This window comes from Calypte anna, chromosome Z, assembly GCF_003957555.1.
Source record: "Calypte anna isolate BGI_N300 chromosome Z, bCalAnn1_v1.p, whole genome shotgun sequence".
NCBI classification, from domain to species: Eukaryota; Metazoa; Chordata; class Aves; order Apodiformes; family Trochilidae; genus Calypte; species Calypte anna.
The window spans coordinates 2,614,041-2,641,562 of NC_044274.1; the positions used below are offsets into that span (position 1 = coordinate 2,614,041).

The 27,522-nt window shown below is 41.7% G+C and overlaps 1 protein-coding gene across 2 annotated transcripts in view; it reads left to right on the forward strand.

The window, feature by feature from the left end:
• The window catches only part of LOC103534298 (dymeclin), a 45,269-nt gene that overhangs the window by 7,807 nt on the left and 9,940 nt on the right, over positions 1-27,522 (forward strand). The window contains exons 2-9 of one of the 2 annotated variants that reach the window (XM_030467691.1): positions 3,120-3,297; positions 6,803-6,855; positions 7,026-7,119; positions 8,497-8,630; positions 13,308-13,380; positions 17,135-17,260; positions 18,777-18,919; positions 19,337-19,670. In XM_030467691.1, the coding sequence (XP_030323551.1) occupies positions 3,158-3,297; positions 6,803-6,855; positions 7,026-7,119; positions 8,497-8,630; positions 13,308-13,380; positions 17,135-17,260; positions 18,777-18,919; positions 19,337-19,572 (999 nt within the window). In that variant the 5' untranslated portion in view covers positions 3,120-3,157 and the 3' untranslated portion in view covers positions 19,573-19,670. Of the gene's footprint in view, positions 1-3,119; positions 3,298-6,802; positions 6,856-7,025; positions 7,120-8,496; positions 8,631-13,307; positions 13,381-17,134; positions 17,261-18,776; positions 18,920-19,336; positions 19,671-27,522 lie in introns of those variants that run through there. The other variant, XM_030467692.1, reaches the window with a different exon arrangement.

Sequence of the window (27,522 nt, forward strand, 5' to 3'; positions counted from 1 at the left end):
CTGGAGATCCCCTGGAACAGGCTTTCTGTGCAGCACAGTGTCAAGTTTAGGGAAAAATCATGGCTGAGGACTCTAAAATGTTAAAAATAATAAAAAAAATAGACTGTGTTCTGTTCCAAAGATTGACCCAACCTTTTATGCCATCTAAAGATTTGAACCTGTGCTGCTTTGAACCAGAGAGGCACAGCAGGAGTGCTTCATAAGCAGAAATAATTTGCACATTTAAGTGTTACGTGTTTTATTGGAGTGATTTGTGGTGAATTAAAGGTGTCTGCTAATTAATAGCAGAGTTGAAAATGCTTTAGAGTCGTGAATGGAAATTTGCATCTGTCTTGGGAATGTGCTGGAGGTTGTGTTAACATGGAACCATCCAAGTTAAAGCATTGGGGTTAATCTGTGACTTGCTAAAATGCTGGGAAATTAAATCTTAATTATTATTTTCAAGTTTTTAGTTACTTTTAGACAGTTTTCCTGCAAGATATTAATGAATTCTGAAGGAAAAACTTGTTTCCTCTGTCACTTGATGTCTATAGTTCCTTAATTTTTTTTTTTTTTTTTGGCCTTTAAAGCTGAGCCTGTGGCTTTTTAGGTTGCTGGAGGTGCTCAGGCTGCACCATAAAATAATCCCCGAGCATTTCAGGTTTGGAGATCACATAATTCCTGATGGAAGGAGTTAGTTTTGTTATACCTCTTGTATGTTGTTTCTAAGAGTGGTCACCTACAGTAAGTATGAGTAGAACTTGCTGAGGTTTCTTACTTCAGAGGAGTACATTGATTATCAACATGCTTAGGAGAAGAGCAAAATAAACACCTGGAGAAAAATCTACATTTTATTTGGTTGCTCTAAGCTTTGCTGCCTCACAAACAGGTAGAAGGAAAAGCTCTGAAAAGTCCACATAGCTACTGCCTACTTCTGAAAGCACTGAACCAGCAGTTGGGTTCTTCTGACACATCTCAATGGCTTCATATTTTTACTGAGTGGAAAAAAAAATATAATCAGGTAATGCCTTGCTTTTCTGGCACTTGGTTTTGAGGTTTTTTTTTTACTGGGATTTAATCTACAGGAAATCTGGGAAGCATTCAGAGTCTTCTCAAGAACCACCTTGCAACCTTTCCCTATCTAGCTGGGGAGATGGGTTGAATTTGGGAGCTGCAGCAGACTGGGAAGAGCTAGTGAAACACAATAAAATGGTTTTATTCTCCTTAGGAGGATGGGCTAAGGAGTGTTGGCATGGGGGGAATTCAAGAGTGAGAGGTTAAGGTGGAGGAATTTGAAGGTTTTGGCTGCCTTTTGGTTATCTCCTCCTTCGGGGGTTCATCTTGGAGCAGTCAGCTGCTGGAAAGCAGAAGCAGAGGCTGGGAACTTGAGGCAGAGAGCAACTTGAACTCTGCACTCCAAGAAATAAAGGTTTAAATGTTTGACCTCTGAGTCCCTTAAAGGTGTAGGGAAAAGATTTGGGCTAAAATATGGGTCCTGCAGCATTATGGGGTTCTGGAGTAGTGGGGAGACTTCGGCTGCAGAGTGGAGATGTCCATGTACAAGCTGAACCTTTATTCTTCTAAGTAGTGATCCATATTCTTGTATCCTTTTATTCTGCAAGCTGCTTTCTGCTTCAGCTTTGGTGTTCCTTGGCTTTATTTCAAAGGCTTTATTTCACTTGAGGCTTGGGCTTTTTTTCTTTGAAGCAGCAAAATTGGTATTCAAGGAAGATGCATTCATTCTGTTCTGTGAGTAAACATTGAACCAAAGTTCTGGAAATCCCTCTTTCAGGACATTTTGTAATCCTTTAATGCATCTCCACAGGTTTTTTTTGACCCAAACTTCCATTTCACTTTTAAATGTCTCTTTCTCCAAGGGAGTTGTTCATTCTAAATCTTAAATATAAGTTCTTGAAATAGCTGCAAGCACTGCAGCTTTTACTTGTGTCTCTATATTTCTTTTAGCAAGCTTTCCTCATTTTTATACTGCTCTTTATTGATTTTAAGTGCTACTAGAGTGGTCTTTTCTGGAAGTCATTGCTTCTGAAAGATGATGAGTAAGAGAATCACAGCTGGAGAGATTCTTCAGTCAGGTTGCTGAGAGCAAGGGAAAAGAAGTTACTGTTCTTATGTCTTGTGCCAGCTCTGGGATATTTAAGTTACGCAGTGATGCACTGCACAGACCTTTTATCTTGAGGTTTTTTGGTTTTTTTTTCTTCCATATAAACTTTTAAAGCTATTAGTTACAGTTATTTCTCCTCAGAGGGCAGAAGGTTATTGAAGCTGGTGTCCTGGAAAGATGTAAGATGCTTGGGAGCATCCCTGGCACCTAGTTAAAAGCATTGTGAGGTTTTTATTTCTTTGGTAAAATGATGAGATTTAAAATCTTCCAAAAATTAAAGGTGAGCAGTGCTGATAAGCAGAATAGTGAACTGAAATCTTCTCTGCCTAATTACAAACACAGCTAGTAATAAAAAGAGGCTTTGGAGTGTGTCACTACCAACTCCTGTGGCATTCTCTCCAAAAGCAGATTATTTTACAGAGGGCAGAAGGTTTGTGGATGGTCAGGAGCCTTTTCCTCCCTCGCTGCAGGTTTTCTGTGCAGCAGTGATGCTGTTCCTGCTGACTCAGGGGCTTCCAAGGTGCAGATCACTGATAGCATGCAGGAATTAGCTTGCTGGTGGACTCCCTTTCTTCCCAGGAGGAGTTGTTTGCCTTGGGATCCATGTGTGTTCAACAGGAAAACATATTTCTGAGCAGCTTGTCAAATTGAAATTATTGAAGTTGTGAGTTCCCTGGAGTTTTCCCTACTGGTGGCAGCCTTGATATTCAGAAAACTCTGACACTGTCTTCTTGCTGAGTGTAATTTGTGAAAATCCAACTGAGATGCTGACTGAAGTGTAAGAGCACTGTAACTTTTAACTCCCCTGGGTAAAGTTATTGTCCCAAGTTTGTAGAAATAAATCCTTTTCATGCTTTCCTTTGCACCTGCTCTCCACATTTCAGGAATTCTCCAGAGTGGTAAACTGAAGCTTTCCTTGATAGCTGATTTAGGATCTGTAGATTCCTTGTTTTACAAAAGACTTTAAACATTTCTCTTTTTTTCTTTTCATTCCTTTTTTTTTTTTTTTTTCTTGAAGAAATGAAAATTTAGGAGAGGATTTGCCAGAGAAAGAAGATGGGAGCAAATAGCAGCAGCATCAGTGAGCTTCCAGAAAATGAATACTTGAAAAAATTATCAGGAGCAGAACCCATCTCAGAGAATGACCCCTTCTGGAATCAGCTGCTGTCTTTTAGTTTCACCACTCCAACAAACAGGTAAGAACTAAACTTTGGGTAATGTATTTGGAGCAGTGACAAGTCTGAAGCCTCAAACATGATGCTGCCACTGAACTTGGTGAATTGGGAAATTTCTGTAACTCACTATTAAGTTAGCAGTTGAATTTCTTAATCTCTATGGCTTTTCCCCACTCCCTTTCAGAGGAAGCTTGGCATGCTGCCTCTGCAAAAATGTTTTCTAAATATCTACCTAAATTTCAAGTTCTGCCTGTCTTTTCACTCTAGCAAGTGGTGTAGATTTGAGAAGAATTAATATTTTTTAAGAGAATCCCTTCCTCATCTCCAGAAATACAGAACCTAAGTCCTAGTGACTTGTGTTAACCCAAGTCTATTGCTAAATTTGTTTGCCTCTCTGTTGATTATCAGTCTTACAAGAATAATCTGATATTACTTAATACCTTTAGGTATTTAAACTGGTTTTACAGTTTATAATGTCACCTGATACTTTGCTGCCAGGTGACTGTCTTATTTCCTCCCTTATTATTAGCAGTATTGCCTTGCAAAGGACCTAACTTTTTCATACAGGGTCATTCTCAACACTTGGATAAGAGGTTTAAATAGGCCACAATGTGTTGCTGCTAAAATTTGGACTACTTTTAATCTTTTATAAATTGCAAAACATGTTTTGTCTGTTGTTCTGGCCAATTTCATTGCCATCTTTCAATGTATTTACTTATTTATTTTGCTGGTGGAGCAGAGCTCCTGTTAAAGTAAATGGCAGTCAAAGGTATATATTTTTTTTTTTTTTCAGAAGATGAAAAACTAATCCAGATTTAGGACTGCCCTGAGCTCTCAAACCTCAAATAGTTGGAAACCTCACAGTTTTCATGTTACAGGAGATAGCTCTGTGCTGTGCTCACAGGAGCTTTTGAAAGGCAGGGAGAAATAGTTATTTTCATCAAGTTTATTTTCTCACCAATTAGGTCAGGTAGCTTGGACTTGAGTACTTGGACTTGAGTAAGTGAAAAATGGAGCAAGGGTAAGAGAAAATGGTTAAATATGGCACTGGGAGACATTTCCTAGGTGTTATTTTTTAAAGAGTGAGGAGGAGGAAGGATTTAGGAGGGCACAGCAAGAAGGTGGTGGTGTAAAGGATTGTAAAGCACCTTTAACAGGGGGTGAGGGAGGAATTTTTTGTGTCAAAGATCCCTGAAGATGCAAGAACTGTGTACAGCCTCCCCACAAATAACAAGATGGGCAGTATTCTAAGAAGTTACTTAACAATTCATAGCTGTGGGGCTTTTTAGGGAGAAATAGTTACATAGAACCCCCCAGCAGCTCCTGTGAAATGTTCCTCTTGCTCCTCTTTCCCCCACCAAAAGAAAAGGTTTTTTCATAGCTTGCTTTGCAGCTTTTTTGTGCCTATTTCATGCAGGTAGGTCCAGTGCAGAGGGAGGTGGCTTAAAAAAAAAACCAAAACCAACAAACACGACCCAAAACACAACAAAAAAATCAACCAACAAAAAACAAAATAAAACGAAACAAAAACCAACAAAAAACCCCGACCCAAAACAACCCCAAACAAGAAACATAATTAAAAAAAAAATCAAGCAAAAATGTTGCTCAGAAGCAGGTTGAATTAACTAAACACCAGATGGTGCTCTTGCCTGGCAATTGGGCATGCTTTTGAGGCCTCTTTTGTGTAGCTTCATAATTGGAAGGAAACAGCAAGTTCCCATTAAGCTGCATCTTACCTGGCAGAACCATCTGTTTTAGGTTTCCTTCTTTTCACTGGAAAAGGTGATTGTGATCTCTTCTTCCATAAAGCAGGTCATGGATGCTGAGCAGGTAAAATCCCCCTGGGTTACAGATGTCCCTGCTGAGAAACTTTTGGGTTCAGCCCTGAGGAAGTATTCTTGGTGGCCTAAGTTCACACTCTGCTGCATCTTCATTTGTTTTCTTTACAGATCCTTTTTTGTTGCACAGAATGGAGCAGAATTAAACCAATATAAAACCTCTTAGATCTGCCCCTTCCTACGTTTCAAGTGGCTGAATAATTTTTTTTGAAAAACAAAACAAAACACAGCTTTTCTGTGGGACTTTAGAAGTTACTGTTACGAGCAAGAGCTGTGAAATTTACTTTGGAGTTTTAGCACTGGGTTTAGGCAGATCTTTGTGTTTGTCTGGCTCTCCTACCAGTTGCAACCTCCTCCTTAGCAGTGGTGTTAATTACAATTCTTTCCTGATGGAAAACTTAAAACCAGACTTAACTAACACAAAACTTGCTGAAAATCATGTGCTTAATATTTACTGTTCAGCTTTGTTCCTTCCCTGGAGTTTTTTTTTAATGAGTGCCTGGTTCAAGAATAGTGTGCATGAGGCTTTTTTATGGGAAGACATAAAAATGAGCAGCTTTTATGGTACATTTTTAAATTGGTACAATAAATTATCTGCAGCTTTTTATTCTTTGACTTCTTTCCTCCAAAGTAGTCCATTAAAGTCAACATTCACACAGTAGGAATTTACTGAATGTGTTGATTCTGCTGTTTGCTGTTGGGTGGCAAGGAGAAAAAGCTTTACTTAGAGTAAAAAACTGTCAGGAAAGATGCTCTCTTTTTTTTTTCCCCCCTCCTCTTTTAGGGGGATAGTTTTCTGCTGCAGTTCAGCTCATTCTTATTGTAATTGCAGTTTGTATGCAAATTCTTGTGCCATGTTGAGATATTTTAACACAGAAAACCACAATGAAATGTGTGGTTTCATCACTGAGATGGTGATGTCTTGAAAAAGGATAAAACCCACGTGCTTCCAAGATTGCCGCTGGCTGGCAGCAGCTTGCACTTTTTTAATAATTATGGTTTTGCTGTGGGACTGGTGCTGAATTTAAGGTGAGGCAACTGAAGTGAATTCAACTGCTCTAAACTAAATCCACTGAATTTGTGTTTTCCTTTTTAATTGCCTCCTCTTTTGGGAAGTAATAATTTTTTACAATAGTTGCCAGAGTAGCTGACTGCAGAATTCAGCTTTCTGGTAGTGAAAAGCCAGAAATAAAAATCTGCAGTCAGTGAAAACTATGGTTTGGTGGTTTGTTTTTTTTTCAGCAATAGAATGCTTAATTTACCATTCTTCTCCACCTTTGTTGAAAGGATGTTTTTTTACAGAAAACCACCTTGCTGATGGGGAAACTCTTTGTACTGTGAGTGTTTACTGCAAATACAGAGTGCTTAAATGCCAATATAAATAGAAATAACTTCAGATCTGCTATGGTAGGGGAGCCATTTCAGCAGGACAAAGCAGAATTTGTGTTGTCTGAACACTTTCAATATTCTGGTTTACTTGATCAGAGCCTAAACATCTAATAACTCATTTCCACTCAACAGAGGGTAACAGTTTTGGTTCAGTATTCCCCTATTTTTGAATTAGTGTGTGTGGATCCAGTTCTCACATGGCATTTAGATGATAGTGCAGGTTTGAGGGGTCAATAATAATAAAACAAGAGAAACCCATTGCTTGTGTAACCATTTTTATTTTCTTTCCCTCTCCCTAGTGCTGACTTAAAGCTTTTGGAAGAAGCCACAATCTCAGTCTGCAAGTCTCTAGGTGAGAAACTGGGGAAAAAAAAAAAAAACAGCTCCAGAAAAAGCAGACATAATGTGTTTGTATAGAAATCTTCAGGATATTGGAATCTGGGTTCATTCTAGATATTATTTGAGCTAAATTGTGTTAACTTCTGCATGCTGTGTAATCACATCTTCTTTTTCCTCATCCAGTGGAGAAGAATCCTCGGACAGGAAACCTTGGCTCCTTGATTAAAGTCTTTCTTGCTAGAACCAAAGAGTTAAAAATCTCAGCAGAATGCCAGAAGTAAGTGCCCAGAAAAGAAAAAAAAAAAAAGCAAAGCTGTTTGTGCCACTTCACTTGTAAAACATTGCTTTTGCTGCTAGCTCCTGAGTGGTTTACTTTCCTAGTTAATGCATCACAAACCAAAACCTAACATCTTCTTAAATTGTTCTTTGAAACTGAAGAAATATGAAGCACTTTCCAAACACAGAATATTGAGTGTAGCAGGTACACAGATTGCTGGGGGAAATTACAGGTTTTTCTTCCTGTTGTGTGTTCCGTGCACCATTTGTACACAATTGTGTTTGATTCCTGGTTGCCACTGGTTTAGAGCAGTTTAAAAAACACCTGATCTTTCCAGCTAAAACTTAAATGGATGAACCAGTGTTTTATCTGGGAAGTATTTTGAATTGGCTTAGATTTGAACACAAACTTCTATATAAAGACATCCAAGATTAGTGACAGTAACTAATCTTGACACTGTTTTTTTGTCACAGTAACTCTCACTGGTTTTGTTTACCCCTTTTCAGCAGTAGGAAAGAACTCCAGGAGGTTCAGGGCTATGTAGTTTTCCCAGGAAGTTTTCTGGAAGTGTTCCCCCACCCAAAGAGAAATGTCCAATTCTCATCAGATCTGGCACTTCCAAAATGAAGACTTTGCTTTTTAGTGCCTCTCTGCTCCCACAGTTGCCCTCAGCCTTTTTTCTTTTATCTGGAGGAAAAACTTATTCCTGCCTGGGTAGTTTGGGATGCTTGTTTCATACCCAAAAACCTTGAAAATAGAGCTCCAAGCAAAAGCTTGACTGGGTGGTTGTGTAATGGCTTCCCAGCACTTACTTCTTTGGACTCAAAACCACGTAATGAGGTGATATTTCCCTTTTGTTCACAAAACTTGGAAAACAGTTGTGTATGCTGCACAAAATAACCTTGCAATAGTGTGCTCCTGAAGTCCATAAATGCCTGGGGTGATCTGCAGCCTGACTGGGAAAAGGGCTGAGGTTGAGGCAGGCAGAGCAGCTTTCATATCAAAGCTGCCTAAAGTTTTCAGATATTCCTTTAGCTGAAATCCATAGTATCCAGAACCCTCCAGGAGTATGCTGAGCCACCTGGGGAGTTGTTTGAAGAGTTGTGCTTCTGGCAAAGATGATGTTTTTAGCCAACACTACAAGCTGAGCAAGGAATGGGGTTGTATTCTTTTAGGGGAAGGAAAAAAGAGCTCATTTTAAATACATTTCCAGGTTTGTTTGGGTTTTTTGCTGCAGCAACAGCATCTCCCTGCTTGTGCATGTTGCCTTTTCCTTGTTTCAGTTGCAGGAGCCCCTCTGCCTCTGTTTTCTTCTGGTTTTTGAAGCATTTTTGCAGGTAAAGCATTCCTCATCCTTCTTTGTTTCTTCTTTTCCAGTCACCTCTTCATCTGGCAGGCTCACAACGCCCTGTTTATTATTTGCTGCTTGCTCAAAGTCTTCATCAGTCAAATGTCAGAGGAGGAGCTGCAGCTTCATTTCACTTATGAAGAGAAAGGCTCAGGCTCATATGGTGAGTACACAAGCTGCTGCTGGGGAAACAGAACCCACAGGGACCTGAAAACTTCTCCTGTTTGTAGAAGTGGTGGTGTTGGACCTCTTCAGGAGATCCCTGTCTCTCCTTAACTCAGGGTAACTCAACTCCTGGTTCTTGTGTGTCCATTTTTCTCCTGGCTACTCATTCACTCCTTCACAGTGACATTTATTAGCCATGATTTTTGTGCCTATTTGATGGCCAAGATGCTCAGCAATTATCTTTGAGCAGATAGTAAAACTTCTCTATAAAGTTCTACACACTTGGCACTACTTTTGGTGAACCTTTTAAAGAGATGTGAATTCTCTTCTCCAGTTGTGAGCGTGGTAGGATTAATCTGATAGTGTATTATAGAAAGTTTGTTTGATAATTTAAATAAAAAATGCACGTAGATCATGGATGTCTGATGACATAATGCAGTGTTTGAATTTTGAGATATTATTTTTTTGCTTATTTTCCTCATGAATTGCTGCTGAGTAGTTAGTGGAAAGTAACAGAACCACCACAAAGCACCTTTCTCTCTAAGACCCATTTAGTCTTGGTCCACCTTGTTTTCAGGATGATCATCATCAAACTCAGGCTGCTTGTGCTGCAGTCAGTGAGACCAAAAGCACCTGAAATCTGGGAAAAAAACCCCAAAATCTAGAGGCTCTGAGATGCAAAATCTCCTCACTGACTGCTTAACATTGTCTTGTTTTGACAGATTTTGGATGGCCAAACCTTGTTGAGTTGCCTGGAGCCAAGTTCATCCTGATAATTGTCTTACCCATTTTCCTCCTGGACTTTGCAATTCTTTCTGCAGGTCCAGTGTGTGCTTTGCCCTCCAGGAATATTCTGGAAGCTCAGAAGAAACCTCTGCATTTGTGCTGTCAACAAAAATGGGATTCTTGAGGTTTTTTTTTTTTTTTTCCTTTTCCCCAAAGGCTGTGAGTGCAAGGATGTTCTAGCCTGCCAGGAGAAAGTTGGATGAATACATTGCACAGGAGCAAGTTGCTACAGTGTTGTTTGCTGCTTTCCTTCAATAATAATCAGACCCTTAGGAGAAGTTTGTCCCTTTTGGCAGTTTTCAAATGGTTCTGTAGGCCAGGAAGTGCAAGCTTGGTTTCATAGAATCATAGAATGGGCTGGGTTGGAAGGGAGCTCAGAGCTCATCGAGTCCAACCCTTGATCCACTCCCCCCGTGGTTCCCAGCCCATGGCACTCAGTGCCACATCCAGGCTCTTTTGAAAGATCTCCAGACACGGAGAATCCACTACTTCCCTGGGCAGCCCATTCCAAGGTCTGATCACCCTCTCCAGAAAGAAATTCTTTCTCATCTCCAACCTAAACCTCCCCTGGCACAACTTGAGACCCTTTGTGCCCTCTTGTCTTGCTGAGAGTTGCCTGGGAAAAGAGCCCAACCCCCCCCTGGCTCCAACCTCCTTTCAGGGAGTTGCAGAGAGTGATGAGGTCTCCCCTGAGCCTCCTCTTCTCCAGCCTCAACACCCCCAGCTCCCTCAGCCCTTCCTTCCTCCCAGGAATTCTGCTGGATCCCTTCCCAGCCTCCTTGCTCTTCTCTGCACCTGCTCCAGCACCTCAAGCTCCTTCCTGAGGGACTTGCTGAGGGGCCCAGACCTGGACACAGGACTCAAGCTGTGGCCTCCCCAGGGCTGAGCACAGGGGCAGAATCCCTTCCCTGGACCTGCTGGCCACGCTCTTCCTCAGCCAGCCCAGGATGCCATTGGCCTTCTTGGCCACCTGGCCACACTGCTGCCTCCTCTTCAGCTTCCTGGCAAGCCAGACTCCCAGCTCCCTTGCTGCAACCACTCCCTGCCCAGCCTGGAGCTCCCCAGGGGCTTCTTGTGGCCAAAGTGCAGGACCCGGCCCTTGGAATCTTCAACCTCATCCCCTTGGGATCAGCCCAACTCTCCAGTCTCTCCAGGTCCCTCTGCAGAGCCCTCCTGCCTTCCAGCTGATCCACACTTCCCCCCAGCTTAGTGTCAGCTGGGAATTTCCTGAGGATGGACTCAATGCCCTCCTCTAAATCCTCCCTCAAGATATTAAACAGCACTGGGCCCAACACTGATCCCTGGGGGACACCACTAGTGACCGGCCGCCATTTTGATGCAGCCCCGTTCAGCACCACTCTCTGGGCCCGGCCCTCCAGCCAGTTCCTAACCCAGCACAGAGTGCTCCTGGCTGAGCCATGGCCTGACAGCTTTTCCAGGGGAATCCTAGGGGAGACGGTGTCAAACACTTTGCTGAAGTCCAGGCAGACCACATCCACAGCCTTCCCCTTATCCACCAGTCATGTCGCTTCCCCCACAATGAAGAATTTTCACCTGAGTTGAGAGAACATTGCACAATTTTTTAAGTCTCATTGAGACTTAAGCTTTAAGATTCAGCAAAAAAAAAAAAAAAAATCAATCCTGTTATTAACAAATCCTTACCTGGACTCAGCATCTGGTGAGCTGAAGCTGGGGTTAATCTTGTTAGCACAAATAATTCATCTTTTGTGAGGCTTCTGCTCTCTGTATCCTGGTGGTTTCTGTGCTGTGGGTCAGAGGTGTAAGGGGATCAAACCATCTCTTCATTTCATCTCCTCCCTGACCTTCAGTAGGAAAATTTATTCACTCACCACAGAGAAAATTTTACCACAAGGCTGCTGAGGACTTTATTTGGGGTCTTACAGCAGAGAAGAGGACACAAGAAGAGGGAATAAATACCCTGAAATGATTTCATGAGCCTTCACCTGTCATAGGAAGGAGATGAGGGATGGCAATTAATTAATGTACTCATTGCTGCCACTCTGCAGGGAAAGTTGGGAGCTTTTGAGAGTCCTCAGCTGAACACCAAGCCACAAAACCCAAAGCAGCTTTAAGGCTGCTGGTTGTGTAGCCCATTGAATGAGTGAGGCTTTAGGTTCTACAAGCAACAGATTATTTCATTACTGGGGTCCAGGGTCTGTCCTGGCTCTTGGATATCATTTTGTCAGTGTAATAAAAAAAAATATAAAAAAATATTCATTTTAAAGCCTCACCAGGCCATAAAAAAAACCCCAAAAACCTTGTTGGTCCCTGTTTATAGCTCACTCTCACGTTAGAGATTTGGCATGCAGCCCCTCATTGTCTTGGCAAAGACAAGAATTCAGCAAGAATTCATGTGGCCCAGTGAGGAGAAGGATACATTAATTATTGCAGCTGAATGACAGGGATTACAGCAATTAAACTTAACAAAAATTTAAAAAAAAAAAGCAGGAAAACCATCTTACGTTCTCCCTCCTTTGCTTAGCACTGCTCTTGACACTTTCTTCATGAAGAAAACACTTTTCTTGCTTCTTTTTTTGGGGGAAAGCTCTCTTTCATGTTCAAATAACATTATTCTCTCTTCAAATGAGTTTTTTATATAGCATGGGGGAATAAAACATTCTCAAAATGCACTCTCTTGAATTCTTCATCCCTTTTTTTGCTTTTCTTCTTTTCCTCAATTGTCAAGAGAAAAAAATGAGGTGTTTTGGGAACTGATCAGCAGTCTTGCTCTAGAAGCATCTTCTGGACTGATTTTCTGGGCTTCAGTGGTTTCTGTCTAAGGGTAAATACTCCTAGTAAATACTTCTGGTAGTTTTCTACTAACAGGAGCTATGTGTTGTTATTTTGGGGGATCCTTTAGAAAGGAAACCATATTTCCATGGCAAAAAACCCCAAGAAACAACCCTGATTTCCTTTAGAACATGCAGGACACTAGGTGACAATTTTTAATGTGTTTTTAGTAACCTGCTTGTGGAAAGAAAAGAGTTTGGCTTTGTTGGGAATATTCCCTCTGGTGTGCTGCTTCAAATTGTGTCCTGGATTTAGGGACAAACTGTGTTAAACACAGCTCCATAACCTGGCCATAAAGTGGTGTTTATTGCAGGGTATTTTTGATGGAAAATATAAAATCAAGAAGCATTTAGGTAAGCATGATGCTGTAAATACCTATGGGACAATAGAATAGAAAGAGAAAAACTAAAAAACCCCTTCACTTCCATATGTTGTAGGCTTCTGTTTTTATTTCAAAAGCAGAAAAAATTCCTAGTGAGCCAAGATATTTATCTTTGTTTTTTCTTTACTATTATCTGACAACCTCAGAGAGTTCAGTAAGTTTTTTCCTCAGGAAGTCTTGTTTTTTCCAGTTGCATGGAAAACCTACAGTCCTTATGTAAAACACCATCAGCTTGGTTGCTTTAGAATAAATTTTTACATGCTTAAAATGCTTTTTAAAAAATCATTTTTCATCATCCCATGCATCTTGTCACATTGGGTAGAGAACAATTTCTGCTCCCTTATAATGAACTCTGGAAATTCATGAATCCTTCATTCAAGAGATGTGGGTGTGCATTGATGCAAAAAAATAGTGTGGATTGGTGGCATGTATGTGGCATATGTTACTTTCCACTACAATACCAGCAGCTCATTTAATTTCTCCACCTGTTATTAGTTACTTGTTTTATATATCAGAGGCTTAAAATCACCATTTCCTCGGTTCATAACTCCAAGTTCCTTTTATTTCAGTAGAGTGCCATCTCCTCTAGGAATTCCTCCTAAATCAAAATACTGATTGTCTGGATCTATATGTTTAATTCTGGGCTTTCTTTTGCTGTTTGAAAACCCAGAAAACTTGTGATATGTTTCTTTTCAGGGGCAGAGTGTGAAGACCTCATAGAAGAACTGCTGTGTTGCCTCATCCAGCTCATTGTTGAAATTCCTCTCTTGTAAGTTGGATTTATTTATTATTTTTTTAATTCCTGCATGTGTATTAATCAAGTCACTTTGTACTACTAATTTCTGAAATGCCAGCAAATTGATAGTGAAGAAGAGAGAGAGGACCAAGAGGAATATTTCTGTAGCCCTCCAGATTTGTTGATGTGGCTGTTTTCAGGCATCTGAAAGGTTTTTTTTTGGAAATCAAGGTGTTTTTTTAGCACCTGTCCTGGTAAATTTCAACTTTTTTTTTTCCAAGACAACTTTGAGCAAAGAATAAAATTAATAGAAATTAATAGAATTAATAGAAATTGTTTTTTCATGTTAAGTTGTGTTTGTAATCCATGCCTAAATTCCTAGACACTGGAACAGGCTCCCCAGGAAGGTGGTTGGGTCACCATCCCCAGATGTCTTCAAGGGTTCTTTAGGGGAGTTTGGGGGAAAACTCTGTGGAAAAGGGATGATGGTTGAGCTGGATGATCCCAAGGGTCTTTGCCAAGCTGAAGGATTCTATGATTTTAAAATGCAGTGCCCCAAAAACATCTCATCTCAGCTTTGAAAAGTTTTCAGATTATCTGGTGTCTACTGCATGATCATGTCTGTCTGTCACACCTGACTCTGTCATCTGCAGAGGATTTATTTTTTATTCACTTCAGGTTGTTCATTGGGTTGGAAAGCTGACAGTAATGCAGTAGTTTTTGAAGTGTTGCTGTCATTAAATCCAGCTCTGTCAGCAGTACACCAGGGTTTTGGGTAGGTAATGAGTTAGTGATTCCTGGAACAGATACACTAATTTTTTGGAGCAGTTTGGAGGAAGTACAAATGCCTTAAAGGACTGGGATAGATGGGGAAGTACACAAATCCTGCAGGGTTGTATTTTCCCTCCTTGGAAGTCCCAATATCTATGGAGTCCAGTAAATTTTTTTCTCTCTTTCTGGCAGAAAAAAAAAAGCTTTACAGAAGTGATTGATCTTAAGCCTTTTCATCAGCTGTTTTGTTTATTCTGGGTGAGGCTTGAGGAGGCTCTGAGCACCCTGATTTAGGTGAGGGTGTCCCTGCTGACTGCAGGGAGGGGACCTTGGGAGGTCCCTTCCCACCCAAATCATCCTTCTTGGTGAATATGGTTGCTGGGAGTGGAAGTAGCTGCTGAAAGCACTTAGTTTGGTGCAGAATATAAGGATGGCTTATTAAAAAATAGGACTTTACAAAGCCTATAATCTTTAATATGCATCTGGATTGAAAACATACCCAGTTTTCATGAGGGAGAGGTGTGGAAGGCTTTTTTTGCTGTCTCCTTGAGAAATTTTGACTGCAATAGGATGCTACTGAATTGTTAAAGATAATATACACCCTAAAAAAGTGTTAGTATTGTTTTTTTTACCAGTCTAACTTGTTTACTAGTGTGTTAATGCCTTAACAATTTTATCCTTATATCATCAAAGAGGAAGCAGGTGAAAATATTGGTATCTCTAATGCAGGATCCATCTCTTCGTAAAAAAAATGTCACAGAACATTATAAACTAAAATGAGACATTTTTGTTTAATTATTTTCAGGAGGATAATCAGGGTTATTTTAGGTTGTGAGTTCACTTTTTACTTCCCTTCCTCTCCCTAATCAGACGTACACTCTAAATTCATTCCCTACTGCAGATCAAGGAAGTAGCTGATTTCTGTCTTTAGCTGGAATAAATCAAGCAAACGGCAAAACCTACTCTGTGAGTTTTGGGAATTGGGTGGAAGATATGAAATATTTCAGCCTGTAAGGATTTCTGCAGCAGGACAGGCAGGGTCCCTCAGTACAGCTGCTGTGAAAGATGGATTTCTGTTCTGGCAGACCATTAACATCTCCATACTGAGCCCATCTCTGTCACATCATTAAGGACAGAAATTTTTTTTTTGGGAGCCTTCTATAGCTTTACCACAAAAATCACAATTCCTGTGTCCCTTGGAGATGGAGTTTGATGGAGGAGAGAGCACAGGGGGACAGTCCCTGCCCTGCTCCCCACCCCAGGATTTCAGAGAGTGCAAGGCTTTGGCACTCTGGACAAGGCTTTGTGTGCTTTAAAAATCATCTTTGTATTTCAGTGACAAAAAGAAGAGAAAAGCTTGGAGTGGGCTGTAGAGAAGCAGTGTGTCTAAATCCATTTATTACATTTACAGCTGGAGATGCTTCAGTCAGGAGAGAGCAAATAAAAGGAGGGATTTTGCAGAACCTTCACTTGGCCAAAACGTTTTGATGTTGGAGGTGGTGCAGTTCCTGACTGCTGTCCAGGGAACTGTGATTCCATTTTACTTTTTGGAGTAAATAACTGATGTGCTCCTTGCTATGAAATCTGAAGCTGAACCCACCCTGCAGCTCTGCATCCTTATCCTTTGCTTTTCTGGCACCACCACTGGGAATATAGAAGCATTTGAGGGTGCTAAAAAGTAAACTTGACTCCTCACCACCAGTTCTAATCCTGAGACTAATGGAGAGTTTTACTCCATTTTCTGTGGTTCTGTGGGTTTTCTGTGGTTCTTTTATTTTAAGTCCTCCTCATTTTATGCTCATGGTTGTACTTGCCTGCCACAAATGAGATTTTTGCAAGGTGGACCTTGTAATAAATAAAAACTGAGCATCACTGCTTAAACACTCATCATCTTTTTAAATACAGATACTGGAAAAATCTTTGAATTAGAGAAGCATAAAGAGATTTTAAATTCCTAGTAGCTTCCAGGTAAAAAAAACAAACCACCTTTAACTGATGCTGGACTCTTGTGACTTCGTGGTACTGGGTTGTGAAGCATGTTGTGGAAATTAAAATAGTGAAAAAAATTCAAAGTACTCAATGAAAGTCTTGGTACTCAATGAAGATCTTTCTAAGGGGTTACAGGATGGAATTGTTGCACTGTGCAGCTTTTTACTTAGGGAGGGAGCAAATGGGATGTTGGATTGAAAGCAGGAATGATCCTGGTTCATATCCAGGTTATTTCATTGAGGTTAAAAAAGATTTGGTGTTGTCTGCAGTTCATTACTGTCCAAGGAGGCAGATTCTGGTTTCCTCCTCCTAAAAATATGGTTTGTACCAAAGGTGTTACAGGCAGAGGAGGGGACAGAAAGCACAAGATAACCCAAATTTGTGGCTGTCTCATCCACAGTTCTGCACCTTTCTCAATTCACCCAAACTTGAGGAGCTTTTCTGAACTCTTTGGTGTCAATCTTTAACCATCACAACACATTCTTTGGGCTTGGCTCATGGTTACCTCCAGCCCCTCATTTAAAGCTGAACAAGTGCTGGCAGGACCTGGGTCTCCTCAGCATTTCATACACTGAGCTGGCATTTCTGGAGTGAATTCCTGCCTTAGGGATCCAGTTTTGCTGGCAGATGGTTTGTTGGACATTTCCCTGACTTAGCACAATGGCAGTTGGGAAGAGTTTTATTTTAACAGGACAAAGGACACACTTTGGAGAGGTATTTATTATTTTTAAGTTGAAGTGTTGTCTGGAAATTACAGATGGAATGTTCTGGGCAAAACCTCAACGTTTTTACATTGTTTTTACATCTTTTGGCATATCAAAAAGAAGAAAAAAAAAAAAGGTTTAAGAAAAACAACCCATTGTTGGTATGAAGTGACCCTGGTTGTGTTTAATTTCTTGTTTAGTGAGAATTCCTTCTGCTAAACAGTGTATAACCTCAGGTGAAGCTACCAGATTTTCCTAGAAAGCAGTTTGTAAAGAAATCTATTAGACAAACCTTTGTTTTTCCTTTTTTTCTTGCCCTGCAGAGACATTACCTACAGCATTTCCTTGGAAGCTGTGACAACTCTGATTGTCTTCCTCTCCTGCCAGTTATTCCACAAAGAAATTCTACGAGAGAGCATCATTCACAAGTACCTGATGCATGGTCCATGGTATGTCCTGGGGGTACCTCATGGCAAAGCCAATCATTCTGGTGACATTTTTGGGGCTCCTTCCACTTAAAACCCAAAGGCAAGAAAATGTGTTTTCCATCAAAACTCATTCTGCTCAAAAAAAAAAAAAAAACCAACCCAAAGCACAAAGATTTGTGAAGCTGTCAGAAAGTTTCAAGTTTCAATCTCACAGCTCAGACTGTTTGGGATGCCAGGTTCATTGTTTTTGAGGGTGATTCCATGAAATTAGCTTTTATTTCTCAGGGTGGGTTTTTAGATTCAGTTCTGGGTCTTTTTCTGTAACACTGCAGGCAAGTGAAGCCAGAAATCTACTGATCCTGCTTGCAATGCAAATACACAGCAGCCCCTCAACAGATTTCCAGTTGTTTTGTGTTAAAATGCTTTGTCAGGGTGGCTTTTACTCATTTTGGCCAGGCTACCATTCATCTTTTGACTTGAAATTCTATGCAGGCAGCTTTTTGGTGAATGTATCTATTTGCTGGTTGTTTGGTTTTGTTTTTTTTTTCTGTAATTTCTACTTAGTGTAAGAGAGAGGAACTGTTTTGGGGTGGCAGGGCAGATCTCAGCCTTAAACTGCAGCAGAGCCTCAGTGTGTGGTGCTGAAATCTCTGGATGGAAGGAATTGAGGGTTTGGGGTAAAATGGGGAATGTTTGGGAGAACGTTACCTGTCCTGTGTAACCAAAGCCTGGAGTGAACACTAAATAAATGGAATTCTTCTTTCCCTTGGGTAAGTATTATCCCAGTTGTCTCTTGAGGTAAAAGAATACAACGATTAAGTGGTTGATTTGTGGCAGGAGGTCAAAAGAGAGGGGATTCTCCCCCTAAATTCTGCTCCTGTTAGACCCCAGCTGGAGTATTGGCTCCAGGTCTGGTGTCCCCATCAGGAGAAGGACATGGATCTGTTGGAATGAGTCCAGAGGAGGCCCCAAAGATGCTCCAGGGGCTGGAGCAGCTCTGCTGTGAGGAGAGGCTGAGGGAGCTGGGATTGTTCAGCCTGGAGAAGAGAAGACTCCATGGGGACCTCAGAGCTGCCTTCCAGTTCCTGAAGGGAACCTCCAGGAAGGCTGCAGAGGGACTTTTCCCAAGAGTGTCCAGCCAGAGGAGAAGGGGAAATGGTTTGAAAGTGCAGGAGAAGAGGTTGAGGCTGGATCTGAGGAAGAAGTTCTTCAGCAGGAGGGTGCTGAGACTCTGGAAGAGATTGCCCAGAGAAGCTGTATTAAAAAAGGAAATAAAAAAAGAAGTAGTTTCCATGCCCCTGCTGTTGAAGCTGCTGCTGCAGAGCCCTTCTGAAGTCACTGCAGCTTTACACTGGCCAAACCTTGGTGTTCCTTTCCTTTCCAGTCTATTCCCAGGAACTCTGGGAGATTCAGTGTCTCTGTTTTACAACCACCCTTTGCACCCTGCCTGGGCTTTGTTGTGCCAATTTCTGCAAGTTGTGAGTCAACTCAAGCTGTTTTTTATTTCTTTTTTTTTTTTTTCTTTTTTCTCCTCCAGTCTCCCATACACCAGCAGACTTGTGAAGACTTTGCTGTATAATTTCATTAGACAAGAAAGAAGCCCTCCCCCAGGGACCCACCTCTTTCAGCAGCAACCAGATGGAGGAGGCCTCCTTTATGGGATTGCATCTGGGGTGGCAAGTGAGTCTTGTCTTCTTATAAACTATTTATATTTATGTATTAATATTCTTAGAAACTATACTTACAAAGGTCAAGTGATGCCTTCATGTGAGCTCTCTTCTCACCTCCACATGTGTCATAACCCATTTCTTTTTCCACAAGTGGTCCCAGTGTGGGTGCTGGGTGTAGCAAAGCTGTCCCGAGCCCTTCTTGGATTGTAACCATGGATGGTTCACCTTGAGATGTGTTGGAATTTGAAGCAATTCTATCCTCATGGACACGTGGTAAAAGTAGCACTTAGTTCCTCTTTTTTGTTTTCTTGAGAATTTTAAAAGAACCAACCCAGCCAAACAATGAGTGCCCTGCTTGATAAATCCCATGCTTCCACTTATTTAAAATATTGTGAGATACTTTGATGTGCATATTGTATTTACTAAGGTGGATGTGAGGAGCTGCTCTGGGGCTCTGCTTTGAGCAGAAGGTTGGACCAGGAGGTCCCTTCCAGTCTTGAGGATTTTGTGATAGAAGGGAGTGACCCAGGGAAGAATTGTTGTGCCATGCTGCAGTGCATTCTGCTTTGTCCTGAGACTGAGTCTGACCTTTTGTGGGTCAACTCTTTGCTGTTGATGTTGCCTGGAGATTCTCAAAGTCTCAATGCCATTTTTATTTGTTAAGAAAAAGGGAGTTTGTGTGTGTCTTATGCTCTACACTGTGTTTTGGTTGGTGGTTGCTCTCTTTCCCCCCACCAGATGTCTTATTCTTCTCCTACCAAATCCCATATTGAATCCAAAACACAGCACTAAGAAGGCAAATTCCCTCTCCCAGCCAAAACCAGGAGAGTATTCCATATAAAAATTCTTCCCTCTGATAAGAATAAAGTACATTATATTGCTTAATGTTCAGGGTATGTTTTGTTTTCTCCCAGTGAGCTGAGTAACATTTTCTGAGTGGGTTTCGTTTAAACCTGATGCTCTTTATTTTGCTCCTTTGGGAAATCCATTCACTGGCAGCATTCCTTGGGGATATTATAAGTTCAGACTGGAAGTTCTCTGCCAGCAGATCTTTTCCAGTTGGTGACAGTGTCCTTGGCTCTCCTCAGGGAGGCAGTAAAAGCATTTCTCTGCAGCACAGAGGAGGTTACACACAGCTTAGGTGCTGCTGGAACAGAATTCTCAGGGTTGGAAGGGACCTGGAGAAACCATGGAGTCCAACTCCTCACTGGTTTCCAGTTTACACACTCCAGGGTGGACCCTGGCTTGTAAATGCAACACCTAACAAATGCTTGGTTTGCAGTTTATTTAAGCAGAGGAAACAAAATTAATGAGATGATTGCCTACAACCTTTTAACTTGAGACTCCCAGCAGGTACCTTCTCTTCCTTTTTCCCAGTTGCTAAAGAAAATAGCTCTTAAAATGCTGCTCTGAAGTGGTTTGCAGGGTGTGGGTGAGCAGGTCTCACTGTCTGGTTTGATTTCTCTTCTTACCTGATGGTTTTGCTCTTGCTTAGAAGCAAGGTGCTTCCTATCAGGTAGGTAAATAGTTTACTCTGCATTATGTCACTTATTTATTGCCCATTATATGCCTTATTTATTGCCCATTATATGCCTTATTTATTGCCCATTATGTCCCTAATTTATTGCCCATTACATCCCTGATTTATTGCCCATCCAGACTGCCACCCCTCCTTCCCTCCTCACTCATTCCTCTGACACCAGATCCCCCCCCATGACTTTTTCCTTCTTGCAGTTTTTAATACAAACTCTTCAGGTTTCTCTTCTTGTTTCTCCCTACACTCCCATCCCCTTCATTCCTCTTCAGCCCTTCTCTTAACAACTCCCTTCATTTCCTCCCACCTTGGTTTTCTTGCTTCTTCCACAAGCACCTGCAGTCCCAGCTCTTCTCCCAGTACCTTCAATTAAAGCTTTAAGTCCAAGAAAAAGAACTTTTTTTTTTTTTCTAGGAAAAGCTTTCTGATGTTCTGCATGGGAAAAGGGGGGAAAAATAAGTACCTCATCCTGTTGGAAAACAGAAATAATGTTTTCTCGTGGGGGCCAAACAGTTGGTTAATGTTTCTCTTGTCTGGTTATTTATAAAATGTTGGATTATGGATAAAACTTATACAATAGGATTGGTTGAATAAATGGTATGTTTTGCTATCTGTAATATCTCAGGATTAACCCTTTGCAAGCCTTCATTTTATAGAGCATCAGGAGCACAAGTGCAGTGCAGGTGAGAAGAGAGGAGAGCAAATTAATAATCTGTGTATGAAACAGAGGCAGATTTGGAGCAGATGTGGAAAACTCAGACATGATTTCTGCTCTCTGTTATTTTGTGTGTGTTTTTTAATCTTTACTAAGAATTGAGAGACTGGAAAATGAACTGTTAAGGTGTTTAGTGGCTTAAATACCACATTATGAGTTTACTGAAATCATCTTCTTTAGGATGAAAGGAGGTAGAATCCTGGTTTTCCAGAACATTTCTTTTTCATGGGCCAAAAGAGGGAATGTACTTAATTAGAAATTCTTTACCTTGATCCCAGTCACCTCCTATATACCACCTATTGTGTTTTGTACGTTCTGTAATCACTTGCATGACAGCAGCAGATGAAGAAACTCTTGTAAACACTGAATTTTAAAGCCTTCCCCCCCCTTTCCTTCCTTGTGATTCAGCAGGAGTGATGAATAGACACGATATGAGCAGCAGTTTACCCTTTCCCACAGTTACCCTTCTGCTTCTCATCCTTTCCAGCCTGTTTTTTCCCCTCTCATGAGCCTCTTTAACCCTGAAACCATTCAGCCAAGATCCTGGCACCAGTCACTCCTCCTTTGCCTGCATTCAAGTGCTTTTACACCAAATATCTTGCTTAGAATTGTCTTGCCAATCATGCTGCCCTCTAGTAGTTAAAGGAACAATTGGGGGTTTGGAAAGAAGGAGGGAAAACTGAAATTTGAGGTTTTTAACTTCATGAAGGACATTCTTCTAGACTGAGTCAACTTTGTTTTGTCTTTGAAGCCTTTCTGTAGGTTAGCAAGATAGTTGTCAAGGAGCTCTTGGATCTGGTGGGATGTTGGTGATCTATCTTACAGGCATCAGTATGCATGGCAGTAGGGATTTAGAACTCATTAGAAATGGGAAATTTATTTTCCTTGGTTCACAAGGTACATTGAACCAACCTGCCTTCAAAAGTATGTGTTTTTAAATAAGTTGTAAATCCCCTCTTCTTGGTTTTTTTTTTTTTTTTTCAGTATTGGCATTTGCCAGTTCATGGCCCACAGTTAAGGGCTTTTTGTGGGAAAGTAAAAAAATTTTGTTAGCCATTTCTTGCAAATAAAATTGATATTTTAAAGCTGAGACTTCAACCTTTCCAAAGTTGGGGAATCCACCCCTTCCCCTGGGAGACCATCCCAATGTCTGATTGTCCTCAGGGGGAAAAACTTTCCTCTTGTGTTCAGTCAGAATCTCCCCAGGAGCAACTTGTGCCCATTGCCCCTTGTCTTGTCCATGGAACTCCTTGGAAATTGGGAATCTCCAACTTCTTTGGAGCCCCCCTTGAAGTCCTGGAACATGGTCAGAAGCAGTGCTCATCTTCATTAATGACCTCAGTAATTATCACAGCTGATCTGGCCCATGAATGGACTGGTGTAGCATTCACAGAAGTTTCAGAATTCAGTGTGTGCTGCTCAGGAAGGACTTCTTGTAATTTCTGTGCTTTTTGGTTGGAATTACAACATTCCTGAGTACTTGGAGGGAACTGGTGGTCTGTGTTGGACATCTGTGAGTTACATGTACCACAGCTTGTCCTTTTTTTATTTCCTTTTTCTCTTTCCTTTTTCTGTTTCTCTATTTGCCATGTTTGTATTTTCTTTTTTCTTCTCTTTGCTCCCTCTCTTTGCTCCCTCTCTTTGCTCCCTCTCTTTGCTCCCTCTCTTTGCTCCCTCTCTTTGCTCCCTCTCTTTGCTCCCTCTCTTTGCTCCCTCTCTTTGCTCCCTCTCTTTGCTCCCTCTCTTTGCTCCCTCTCTTTGCTCCCTCTCTTTGCTCCCTCTCTTTGCTCCCTCTCTTTGCTCCCTCTCTTTGCTCCCTCTCTTTGCTCCCTCTCTTTCCTCCCTCTCTTTCCTCCCTCTCTTTCCTCCCTCTCTTTCCTCCCTCTCTTTCCTCCCTCTCTTTCCTCCCTCTCTTTCCTCCCTCTCTTTCCTCCCTCTCTTTCCTCCCTCTCTTTCCTCCCTCTCTTTCCTCCCTCTCTTTCCTCCCTCTCTTTCCTCCCTCTCTTTCCTCCCTCTCTTTCCTCCCTCTCTTTCCTCCCTCTCTTTCCTCCCTCTCTTTCCTCCCTCTCTATTTTTTTGGTGCTATGTTCTGCTTGCTAGGAGCACTTGCATGGTTATCTTTGACTTTACAAGGGGACTATTCATGCATATTCAACATTTTATATGAAAATTGAAGGGGAAAAGGATTATTATGTAGCCTGATTTGTAATGCTTGAATTCAAAATTGTCAAAATACAGAGACAAAAACCCAAAAAAGTTACTTTGTTGATGTGTCTGTTGTTTCTTCCAGTTCCACCAAGCTTTTTTTCTACTTACAAATATTAGAGGCTGGTTGGTTTTGCCTTCCAGAACCTTTTTCATGATGTGTCACAGATCTGGTGTGTGATCTGCTCCATAAGTACAACCTTGTCTGTCTCCTGCCTGCTTACTCAGTGTTTAGTTCCCTTTTCATGCTCCCCATGAGGAAAAAGGAGATCTGAGACTTCCCCCCCCCCCCCCCCATTTCTATCTCTTTATCTTCCTTCTCATTTCCAATCCCTAACAGCATCACCCACTTCTCACTGCAATGCTGATAGGTGAAAGATTGAGAGAAATGTCCAGGTTTCTAACTTTCCTCTTAGTTTTTCTGAAGATGTGTCTGAACTGGAGCAAAAAATGTTTTCAAGTGCACATTTTGAGGCTTAGTAGTTTTGTAGTAAGAGCAGAGGAGCTCAGGCTGCCCAGCAAGTTGGGCTCTAGAGCAGCTTTCTCCTGACCCAAGTCTCTGCTTGGATGCTCTGAGGATCAGAGGAGCTGAATTTCTGTCAAACTGGTGTTTGAGCATCCCCTCTGAGGTGTGCTCAAACATCCCTTCATTGCCTTTTTCCACCTGATAAAACTCAATCTATTGTCTTAATCCCAGGAAAACATTGCCTCTGGTATAAACCTCTGCAGGCCAGGGATGTCTTCATTCTCAAGCTCTTAAACACCTCCTTTGACATCCTCTGTGGTGTTGTCTCTCTGCTTTTTCCTGAAATCTGATTTATCTTTGTGAGTTTGAGTGATGGGAGAGGACAGAAGAGTTGCACAGCAGCTGCACTGCTGGTATGGGGCTATGAAACTCGTGGGGCTTTTGCTCCCAAGAAGCTGAAAACCAGAAGAGTTGGTGTAAAATTAGTTAAGAAATTCTGGAGCAATCTTAGAAGCTTCAATGTATTTTTTGGTAGCAAACCACTGATGGTTTAGAACTTTTTTTTTGGACTTCTGCTCTGGGACTCCTGCTTTTGTCAGAGGTGCTGATGGCAATCCCTTCCCTGAAGAGCCATTTGTGCTGTAAGATCCTGGCCTCCAGAGTTCTTGAAATTCTACCACTGGCACTGGTGAGACTTAACCACTCTTAGGAAGCACACAGGAGGTTTTATTTTCTTTTTTTCTGGAGAGGTGGACACAGCTGGGGACCCCAGACTGGTTTGGCTTGGGAGGGACCTTAAGGGTTACCTAATCCAACACCTCCCACCAGCCCAGGTTGCTCCAAACCCCATCCAACCTGACCTGAGACACTGCCAGGGATGGAGAATCCACAACTTGATGAAATTTCTGAGTCTCCAAAATACCTGAGCCCAGGTTCTTCCCACCACCACAAACTTTCACTGTAGTTTGTGTGGCTCACCAGGAGAATATTGCACTTGGAAACATCTGACACTTAAGTGGAGGCTGAATCTGTAGGTACAGAAGGAGGAATCAGAGAAAGAGGATTCACTCCCTCTCCCATCTTTTCTCCTGCCCTGTGTGGAGAGCTGAAGGTGTTTAGGGGAAAGACCATGGGTTTTGCATGGAGCACAGCAAGGATGTGGTTCATGACTTAAGCCTTCTGATGTCTGTGGTCATCCAGATCATAATTGTAACCATCTGTCCCAGCTTCTTCCCTGGGAGTGCTGCAGCAAATGTCACGAGGTGTGGTGGTGATTTTATCTCCCTGACATTTTCTTATTTTGAAGTGATTTTTTCTATAATTCTTCAGGGGAAACTGCTTGTTAGAGGAAACCAAGAATCAAGGTGATCACTGGTAACAGCAAAAGCTTTTAGACAGGAGAAACTGAGTTGAGTTTCAGGCTGGGCTGAGGGACAGTGATAAAGCATAACAGATTATATTTTTTAATTATTGTTTTTTGTTGTTCTGTGTCAAAATGGTTTTTGGGTCTGCTGATGGATTCAGTTCATCCAAAGCTGCATTTGCTATTAAATTCCATGGTAGCTGCTTTCCTTTCATCCTCCTGCCAGATGTCTGCCTCATCTTTTTTTGGTGTGGGAATGTTTGGGGGTCAGATCATGGCTGAAACTGTGTTTTAACCTTTTCCTCAAAGAACTCCTGAGGTCTGGTAGGTTTTTTTTTAACATGTGCAGGGTGAAAGAGGAGAATTATTTGTGTGATATCTGTTGGGCACAGAATGGACTATTAAAAGGAGCAGTTGTGGAAGTCTGGTGTCATGATCAGGTTAGATCAAGTCCTAAAAAGCTTGATTTCCTTTACCAATCTTTCTGTCAGGGGAAGAGAGAAATTGCTTCACAACTTCAATTAAAACATCCTGTGCCTTGGAAAGGGAGTGGAATTTAAGAAGAAAAACCCCTAAAGGTTATATTTTCACAGTTACAGACATGGCAAGGAGATGAGGGAAGCAAAGTCTGTCACTGAAGTGAACAAGAGGAGCAGTGAGTTTGCTTACCTGTTAATCCCATTAAATCCTTAAAATAAATCCTTAAATTAACACAGCAGGACTTCCAAAATAAGTATACATCTTGCAGATAGAGCTTATGGTTTCCCCATCAGCAGGAGGTATTTTCATTTACATAACAGACCCAGTCTCATACATGATTTTGGTGTAAAAACAACCTTGATTTCTGGTGTCAGTTGACTCAACTGCAAGGTTTAAATAAAAATTAAAAATATAGTTTACTTCAAGAGCTTGCAGGTGAACTCTTAGTTCCTACTGGCACTTTGTTCCTTGCAGAAAGTGGGAGCTGGTTTGCCAGTGCTTCAATCAGAAGAAGGTGGGTAATTAACTCCCATCTTAACCAAGTGATTAATGAAAGCAGAAAGATGCAATTCTGGCTGTTGAATCCACATGGTTGAAAGGAATGTTGTGCTTTTAGGAGGTGACAGCCATGGGAGGTTCTGCATGGAGGCTCAAAGGGAGATGAATAAGAACACAAATGCCTGGGGAAGAGAATTGTGTGCAAGAGCCAGAACTCCAGATGAGGTGAAGGTTTCAATCTGGTGAACCTGAAAGACAAATAGTGGTGGAAATTAAAGACAGAATCACAGAATGGTTTGGGTTGGACCTCCAGAGGTCACTCAGTCCAACCCCAGGGACACCCTCACCTAGATCAGGGTGCTAAGAGCCTCCTCAAGCCTCACCTTGAACATCTCCAGGGATGGGGTTGAACATCCCCAGGGATGAGGTTGAACATCCCCAGGGATGAGGTTGAACATCCCCAGGGATGGGGTTGAACATCCCCAGGGATGGGGTTGAACATCCCCAGGGATGAGGTTGAACATCCCCAGGGATGAGGTTGAACATCCCCAGGGATGAGGTTGAACATCCCCAGGGATGGGGTTGAACATCCCCAGGGATGAGGCCTCAACCACCTCCATGAGCAGCCTGTGCCATTGTTCCCCTGCCCTCGTGGTACAGAACTTGTTCCTAACATCCTAAATCTGCTCTTCTTTAATTTAAAACCTTTGCCCCTCATCCCATCACTCCAGGCCCTTGCACACACTCCCTCTCCAACCTTCCTGGACCCCTTCAGATACTTTAAATTTGCTTTTAGGTCTCCCCAGAAACTTCTCTTCCCCAGGCTGAACACCCCCAGCTCCCTCAGCCTCTCCTTGCAGAGATGTTCCAAGGTAATTTCCATAGCCTCCTCTGGACCTGCTCCATCAGGTCCATGTCCTTCCTCTGTTGAGGGCTCCAGAGCTGGATGCAGTATTCCAGGTGAACTCTTCCCAGAGCAAAGTGGCCACAACCTCTCTGGATCTGCTGGCCACACTTTTTCTGGTGCAGCCCAGGATGCAATTGGCCTTCTGAAGAGCATATTTAGATTTTTGCCTGTATGGATGGAGCTTTGGTTTTGAGGACAGATTTCACAAATAGATGCATTTCAACAGCTATAATTTTTAATAAGGATTTTTTTTTCAGAGAGGGAAACTGTCTCTCTTTACAATATAGCATTAAAAAGCCTGGAAGTCTTCCCCTTTTATTTATTTTTAATTTCTATGGGTTATAGCTGTACTTGCTTGTTTTTGTAGACCCATGGAGAAGCTGAACTGCAAAGATTGATCAAAGATTTAATGAAGCCTTTGACACAAATCTTTGTCTTTAACCAA